The 8,940-nt window shown below is 44.0% G+C and overlaps 1 protein-coding gene across 2 annotated transcripts; it reads left to right on the forward strand.

Annotated features, from left to right (window-relative positions):
• Positions 1 to 425: 425 nt before the first annotated feature.
• LOC139573548 (guanine nucleotide-binding protein-like 1) lies at positions 426 to 8,587 on the forward strand. Of its 2 annotated transcripts, none has more exons than XM_071397133.1 (12): positions 426 to 649; positions 1,559 to 1,712; positions 2,376 to 2,512; positions 2,796 to 2,947; positions 3,261 to 3,332; positions 3,926 to 4,118; positions 4,266 to 4,370; positions 4,711 to 4,893; positions 5,083 to 5,261; positions 5,669 to 5,870; positions 6,078 to 6,218; positions 6,721 to 8,587. In XM_071397133.1, exons 1-12 carry the CDS (start codon positions 577 to 579, stop codon positions 6,984 to 6,986), a joined length of 1,857 nt encoding a protein of 618 aa, XP_071253234.1. In that variant the 5' UTR covers positions 426 to 576; the 3' UTR covers positions 6,987 to 8,587. The 2 variants fall into 2 exon arrangements, with proteins under 2 accessions (XP_071253234.1, XP_071253235.1); XM_071397134.1 differs by lacking the exon at positions 426 to 649 and adding an exon at positions 1,232 to 1,253.
• The last annotated feature ends 353 nt before the right edge of the window (positions 8,588 to 8,940 follow it).

Below are 8,940 nucleotides of genomic sequence, written 5' to 3' on the forward strand. Positions count from 1 at the left end.
TGTAAACATAAAGTGGCATAGTTTAAAGGCCCAGCACATCCGCATCCACACAGGGGTGAAACCGTACACCTGCTCTTTCTGTCAGAAGTTAGTTTGAATGACACTGAATGTCACATTTGAATATGACAGCTGTAGATGTAAATTTGCCCCAATGCATGATGCATGTAAGGACTTGGCAAAGTTGGCAGTGTTGAGTGATGTGTCATGCAAATAATACCTGCATCACAACATCAGCGTGAGCAGTAATAGTGGAATCGGCGGGTTACTGTGTGGACTGTACCATTCTTTAAATATTTTTTTCTATCCATATTAACTTGCCATGTCTTGTCAGACAATGATTCAAAGCATGACATTTACATTGTTTAAAAAATAAGTAAATATAAACTGTGTAATGACATGTATTACCATTGAATGTTTTTGTAACTTAGTCCCCCAAAAAATCTGCAGTGCCGGATGGCGTCGGGTGGTTAAAGTGTAGGAGTCGAGAAACTTCACGATAGTAAATAACGACGTTACTGTATTTCTGCCTTAGCTAACACAAATCCACACTACGAAACTGTAATTTTTCATTCAAACATGCCTCGGAAAAAGCCGTTCAGCACCAAACAGAAGAAGAAACAGATGCAAGTGAAACGGGAAAGAAAGAGAGGTAACGTGAGCTGCAATGATAGAAAGTGTGCGTGCCGAAAATGCTAACGTTAGCTAGCATAGCTTTTCATTTTAGTAACTTGTACGAGGAGAGTTGGGTAACTTGGCTAGTTAGCTCTGCTTTCAGGAACAATAACACTGTCATGTTACCCGATATATTTTGGACGAATTAGCTACAAATAAAGAATAGGGACGTCATTATTTTTGCCATAACATGTGTGCCTTGTGTATTTGGGTCTTTCTAGCAAACGTTAACTACCTTGCTTGCTAGCTAGCTAGTACCTTGCTTGCTAGCTAAAGATGTGACGACGTTATAGAGCTAACTATGTGTGTGACCTTATCGCTGAAATTGTATTGCTGGCGTCATTCATTGCCATTGGTGGAAAAGTATTGATGCACAGAAATCAGCATCACTGTACTACACTGGTATTGTTTTCACTTTGTGTAAACTCTACTGCGCAGACTCGCTATCAAATTATGTAGGAACGCTAGCTTTCTCAAATTGATGGAATAACAAAAGGTGTTGGAGTTCACATACCTACACAACAGCTAGCAATGAAAATAGATTTATTATGAAAACGTCCACTGTCAATTTATTACATAGGGTTAGTATTGAGACGATTACCACATTTATAGATAGCTATGTGTTATGTAATGTAGATAGCATATATTGTATGTAAATGCATGTACACTCGATTCTAAAGTAGAACGTTGTGGAATATGGTCTTTGGTACCAAGTGCTGACATAGAGGGTAGTTTTCATTCTGTCCACTGTAAGTTTATGTTCCAAATAGCACTATATCACCTATATATAGTGCCCAAGAAAAAGTTGTGCACTATATAGGGAATAGGGTGCCTTTTGGGAAGGGTTCAATGTAAGCCTCTGACTATGATGATCTCTCCTCCTCAGGTGAGCCAGGCTCAGGGCCCAGCAGCCGTAATGCCAGTGTGGAGCGGGGGATGGACAGGGAGAGGCAGTCGGACACCTCAGATAGCGAAACCACAGATGTCAGGAGGATAAACCAGCAGCCCGGCATCAGGGAGGGCAGATACGATCCCAATAGGTGAGTTACCAATACATTAGCATAGGTAATATTTAGCTCTGGTCCAGGGGATTACATGCGGCTTACTGATGCAGACGCTGAGCAAGCCACACGTAACACCCTGGACCAGAGCTAATGTAATACTACATCACCTGCAATGAAACTAAACATGTGTGTTATTGCTGGGCTTGAACAAAAGCCTGCAGACTGTATGGACCAGGATTGGTGACCACTGATAGCTAGGCTCATAAGGCTCTCACCAGCTGAGTGGGTTTCTGTTTTGTCAGATATCATCAAAAATACCTTTTGGGAAAACATGTCATGATTGCTGTATGAACTGATGCCTGGAACAGTGGGAATTCCCTGGAACAAACTGAAGGGTTAATGGAAAAATATTAATTAGAGCAATGTCTGGGTCTGTAGATATTAAAAGTAAGAGGCCGAAAGAGACTAAGTAAAAAAAATGAGAACATGTTACTGTAGGAATCCTGAACCATGAGCAAAAAACTTTCAGACAGAGGTCAATGGTAAATTACAGAAACTGCTGTTGTCAGAACAAACAACCATGTCACACACACCTGATGTTCATGACTCTGCACACAAATGGTTTTGTGTCCTTCACACACTCACCCTGCCCAATTCCCCCCTCTACACACAGCTATATTCATCTCTCTGTCCATTCAGGTTCCGTCTGCACTTTGAGAAGGAGAGCAGAGAGGAGGTGGAGAGGAGGAAGAAGCTTGCCAGAGAGAAGGTTCTGGACCAGATGTTAGACAAAGACCTGGAGGTTGACATCAACGACATCTACCCCACTGAGAAAGGTCAGAGCTCCTTGACCCTGAGCCTCACAACAACCTCTTAATGCTGTTAAATAAAGGTTCTGTCTCAAATGGCACCCTATTCCTTATTTAGTACACTCATTTTGACCTAAGCTATATGTGCTCTGGTCGAAGTAGTACACTAATAGGGTGTGATTTGATACGTAACCTGTATCCTGAGCCTCTCAATGCTGTTAAATAAAAACCCACTCTAGTGTGAGTTTTGACATGGTCTTTTCACTTTGTGTCACTGTTTGACGTATCTGCCACTGACCTCCAATCTCAGGTCTTGAGTTTCCGCGGCGACCTCCGTGGAATTATGGGATGAATCGTGAGGAGCTGCTGAAGAAAGAAGAGAAGTCATACCGGGAATATCTGAACGACCTGCACTCCAGAAACCCACCTGGATCCCTCAGCCACTTTGAGCACAACCTGGAGGTGAGGAAACGATATATCCAGAACCCTTTATAAATGCTCTTCAGGGAGGTGGTGGTAGCCTTGAGGTTAGTGACCGGCTAGTTACGGGGGGCTGTATTGTGTCAGCAGAAAGGTCCATTTTGATGGATAATTAAAGAGCTATGAATTCTACAATATTCTATAAACTTGAATGAATCCGTTAAAAACCACCTCTTTCTCTGACACTGAGCAAAACCTAGGGTAGGTAAAACCTAAATACTCTTCACATAACTTTACTCTTTATACCCTTCCTTTCTCCCCCTCTCTCTTTCTCTCCCCCCTCTCTTTCTCTCAGACGTGGAGACAGTTGTGGAGAGTGTTGGAGATGTCCGATGTGATCCTGCTCATCGTGGACATCAGGCACCCGGTGGGTAATCTCTTTTAAACTCCTCCTACTGTCATTATCTGCTACTAGTCATGTACCATAGTATCATTATCAACTTACTACTGTCACCATGATAATGTAATTAATAGTTACTATGATGGCAGGTAGCCTAGTGAGTGGTTAGAGCGTTGGGCCAGTAACCGAAAGGTTGCCAGATTGAATCCCCGAGCTGGCAAGTAAAAAAATCTGTCGTTTTGCCTCTGAACAAGGCAGTTGACCCACTATTCCCCGGTAGGCCGTCATTGTAAATAATAATTTGTTTTTAACTGACTTGCCTAGTTAAATAAAGGTTAAATATAATACATAAAAAGGATGGTTTCATTATGCTTTGAACCATATGGTGAAATGCATACATAGAGTATCCACCAGGTGGAGCCACAGACAGGGTAAGTTATAGGTGGTCAGTACCATGTATAACTTGACTATGTTCATGACTATGTTGCTATGGGCCCTGGTCAAAAGTAGTGCACTATATAGGGAATAGGTTGCCATTTGGTACGCGGTCTATAAGTCGTTTGCCAGACCGAGCATGCATGTCTTAATGAATGTGTTCCTGGTGTGTCCCTCCCATGCAGGTGCTGCAGTTTCCCCCAGCGCTGTACCACTACATCACTGGGGAGCTGCAGAAGCAGGTGGTGGTGGTGCTGAACAAAGCTGACCTGTGTCCCCCTCCGCTGGTGCTGGCCTGGACACACTACCTCCAGACACAGTTCCCCCACCTCCACTGTGTCTGCTTCACATCACACCCCGGCCAGCCATACAGCACAGGTGGGTGGGAGTGAGGGTGGTTGTGCTGAAGCGAAAGTGATACACAAGGAGAGGGACAATGATGAGAGCTGATTGTAGCTGTTGAACTGTGTACTTGATCACCAGGATAACCTATTGCACTGTCTGTATCTGTCTCTGTGACTCTAGTGCTTCAGAAGAAGAGGATGAGAAAAAAGGGTACATGTGGGTGGGGACATGCTGGAGGCCCCACCCACATCCTGAAGGCGTGTCAGGAAATCACAGCAGGAAAAGGTTAAAGGGACCCACCCACCTGGGTGGCATAGTACCTATTTCACACATGTATTGCTAACCATGTAAGTCTGTAATGACTAAATGCTTTGGCCAGGTACTTTCCATAGCATCCATAGCATAGCTAATTACTGTTGAATGAAGGATTAGTGTCTTCATACAAAGATCTGTGGGTGCCGGGTTGTAAGGGTATATCATAGAAGAACCAACACTGAATGGAAGTAGTCTTAAAATAGGCTGAAGACAAGTAATGCTCCTTCCCAATTCTCCACTTTTTTCCCCAGAAGTGTACAGAATGATTGGCTGTAGGGAGTGTTCACCATTGTTGCCCCCCCTCTTGTAGTGGACTTGTCCAGCTGGGAGAAGAAGATCCAGAGAGATGCGGTTGCTATGGGATCAGAAGGAGAGCAGTCAGAGGAGGGGGCGGACTCTGTTCTAGTGGAGCACCAGAGTGATGTTGCCATGGAGATGAGCAGCCCCTCCCAGGAACTATATAAAGATGGCGTACTCACGCTGGGCTGTATAGGTGAGCGGCCATGTTGGAAGCTTGCTTTCCTACCTCCCAATCACTAATCTGTCGTCACTGATTAGTAACTTGATAAAGTTATGCCTGTGTACCTCAAGGCTTTGTTACCCCACCAGCCGCCTCTGGCATTCATGAATGTCTACTACAAAGGGAATATGAATATACGTCTCTCTTTCCCTCCCTCCCTAGGCTTCCCTAACGTGGGGAAGTCATCAGTATTGAACAGTCTGGTAGGTAGGAAGGTGGTGAGTGTGTCTCGAACCCCCGGCCACACCAAATACTTCCAGACCTACTACCTCACACCCACTGTCAAACTGTGTGACTGCCCTGGACTGGTCTTCCCTTCACTAGTCAACAAACAACTACAGGTAACTGAGAGGAGGGAGTGAGTGAGTAGGGTATATGTTTGTGTGTGTACTATGTCCTCCCATTCCCTAAGAATCCCAGGTCAAATCACTTTTTGGTGACAGCCTGTGAAGGAAATGTCTTGGAGAGTAGAAGAATAACTGATATTCCCTCTGGCCATTTGAAGGCTGTTTTTGGAGTAGAATCATAATTCAAACCACTTTTAAGTCTCAACTACTGCAGAGAGCTTTGTGTATAAAAGCAATCATTACTCTTCAACCCTTTTCAAACTTTTTTTAAACTATCTTTCTCATCATGCTTTACTCTTTCTAAACACTTTTTCTCCATTCTTTTGTATCTACGCCTCTTCCTCCATCTCCCCCTCACCCTCCATTTCTCTCCCTCCTCTTATCTGCCCCTTTCTGCCTAGATCCTAGCTGGTATCTACCCAGTATCTCAGCTGCAGGAGCCCTACAGTTCTGTGGGTTATCTGTGTGAGCGGACCCCCTTCCTGTCGGTGCTCAAGCTCCGGCACCCCAGCGTGGAGGGCCCACAGCATGCACCCAAGGGGGGGGAGAAGGAGAGGGAGCAGGGGCCCGAGCACAGCTGGACAGCCTGGGACGTGTGTGAGGGTAAGGACCACCTCCAGTCTGGCTCTAGAACCTCTGATCTGGTTCTAAACTGTTGAAACACGCCCTCTTGTCTGGATGTCAGGGAGACATCCAGACAATTCTCAGGAACAGTTGAAATTATAATACAATAACAATTTATCGGTTTTTGTTTTCTGTCCCTACCCCTCTTTCTCGTTTTCTCTTTCTTTCTCCTTGTCTGTCTCACAGCCTGGGCGGAGAGGAGGGGTTATAAGACAGCGAAGGCAGCTCGTAACGACGTGTATCGGGCAGCTAACAGTCTGCTGCGGCTGGCCGTCGACGGGAGGCTGTGTCTGTGCCTCAGACCACCTGCATATAATGATCAGAGAGGTCAGTACACAGGTCATACAACTATCAGAGAGGTCAGTACACAGGTCATATAACTATCAGAGAGATCAGTACACAGGTCATACAACTATCAGAGAGGTCAGTACACAGGTCATATAACTATCAGAGAGGTCAGTACACAGGTCATACAACTATCAGAGAGGTCAGTACACAGGTCATATAACTATCAGAGAGGTCATAGACCGGTCATGACAACCAGTGAGGCATCAGGCATATCACTTCATCACTACTGTACAGACAACAGAGACTCATATTTAAAAGGGAAGATAGACCGACACGAATGTCGGCCGTGAACAGTGGGCATGCAGGGGAAGGTCAAATCCCAGCAGGTGATCTACTGTGCACGGCTGATGTTCATGTTGATCTGGTTTCCGACCTTTAAACTGATGACTTGGACTTTGTACAAAAAAACATGAAGAAAAATGTTTATTTGATTGCTTGATTGATTGATTAATTATTCAACCAATGGATTTGTGCTATACAGAGCAGTGGGAGTCCCACCCAGACCTGGCAGAGATCATCGCTCTACAGGGACGGAAGGAAGAGGGGGCAGGAGAGAGGGATGAGGAGGAGGAGGGGGAGTCCAGCTCTGAGCCGGAGGAGGAGAGGGATAGGGATGCTGATGATGATGATGAGGATGGTGATGATGAAGATGAAGGGTTTGGACACCCAGCAGTGAAAGAGAGGAAGGGGCCAACCAGCCTCACAGTCAATATGTTCGATGTCCTCCGGGAAAACGAGTGCGAGTGAGGGAGAAAGAATACATTTTAAAAAACAAAGTGCTTGATCTCACCCTACACTCACTGCACCTTCATTCCATTTTCCTTTCCTTGACTTGCATTCCTTTTACATTCTGACTCTTCTTTCCTCTATTCTCTCTCCCTGCCCCTTCCCCCTCCCAGAGGTTACTAAAAGCACTCTGATATTGTATAAAACATTTTCATTTTTCCATGCTGTGCCTCTGCTCTGCTTGTACACCCATGCAGCTGTACTTAGACCATTTAGACAGGTAGGCCAATTCTGATCTTTTTTCCACTAATTGTTCTTTTGACTAATCACATCCTATCTTTTCACATTCAATCTTTATCACAGCTGATTGGTCAAAAGGCCAATTAGTGAAGGAAAGATCAGAATTGGGCTGCCTTGTCTAAACTATTGTAGGATTACATTTGTTTTGTTTTTATCATTTTCCTGCATGTAGGATTTTACTTTTATTATTTCCCTTAAAGCTGGTAGGGGCATTGTGGTGTATTAATCGTTGATTGGTTTGTGGCCTCACAGCTGAGATGCCAAAGGTCATTAGACCCTAGAAATGTAATGGCTTGAACTGACAGGGTTATGGATTCCACCTCATGTTGAAGGTCACACAGTCTAAATGGGGATTAGACATTGATGATGATGTCATCCACATGGGACTTCCATTTGGCTGCCAGTGCAGATTTATGACATCACTGTCTAATCCTGGTTGATTTCACTGTGTACAACAGTATGATAGTACTTCGGTAGAGTCGGGATGTGGTGGATGTGTGGAATTCGGCATTCCATGCTGCTTTCAGTGGTAATAATCATTGTCAAACCCATTTATATGATTCTACCCAATTCAGTGTTCTATTTTAGGGTCCACTAGGGGCAGTGTTTGTCAATCCTGGTGCAGCCACTCACGTGCAGCACTGTATCATGCAAAGCTGACTGACTGACTTGAAAAAGAGAGAGTTTGGCAACTGCGGTTTCAACCAAAAAGCACTCTGATGTTCTGAGATGCTATCACATGGTTCCATAGCAGCCAATATTGACCAATACAATAACGGTCCTGTTATTGATCCTAAATTATACCAGCTACGCAAACCAGCTGAGTAGCTAGAATTAAGAACAAGAGTCTAAATACTGGAAGAATGGAACGACATTAATGTTGGTCAAACTTCCATCTCTATCTCTCTAGGGCTCTGTTCTAATGTTACAATCTGTCAGGGCTGGATTATAGTGTGCTGTTGCCTACTGTTATACCTCATTGTTCCTGTTCAACTGTATTACATGTCACTCTGAGGGAACTACAGCACAGTGCTGCGTTACCATGTAACAACATGCACTGTTCTGGTCTATACCAATGGCACACTTAGAAATATACACACTAGGGCCATAGGTTTTTCCTGTCTGTGTGACTGATCAGGAAAAACTCCGGGCCGTAGTGTGTCTAAGCAACAACTAGGGACCCAGCAGAGTTTTTCCTACCCACGTGACCAGGAAAAACTCCTGTCCCTAATACACACCACTCTGGTTTCCGATATGGAGATAGATGTGTTAATGCTCTTTGTTTGAATGATTAAAACAGACTTGTGAGTGTTTGGATTTTGTATTTGCTGCATTCTTTATTTCATTCCTGGTATGCTCAAATGACAATGAACTGGACTGCTCTCTGCAATAAAGATAATCCATGGAACAAGGTCTGTCTTTTTATGACAGGCTCTTTCTTCACACAGGATTTACTTTAGCAATCATATAAGCGGCAATTTGGGATTGGTATATACATTTTTGAACTTTTAAATAAATTATTTGTAGTCATTGATTCTTGATAAATATAATGTATAAATGCCTAATGAGCTTATTTAAACTGTTTTACCCCATCCCTCAGCTGTCAATCAAAAAAGTGGCGGGATGCTGTGTTGTTTGAATCTCAGATTGCCCATTTACACTGGCACACAAAATA

The sequence above is a fragment of the Salvelinus alpinus genome, chromosome 4 (assembly GCF_045679555.1).
Source record: "Salvelinus alpinus chromosome 4, SLU_Salpinus.1, whole genome shotgun sequence".
Lineage (NCBI taxonomy): Eukaryota > Metazoa > Chordata > Actinopteri > Salmoniformes > Salmonidae > Salvelinus > Salvelinus alpinus.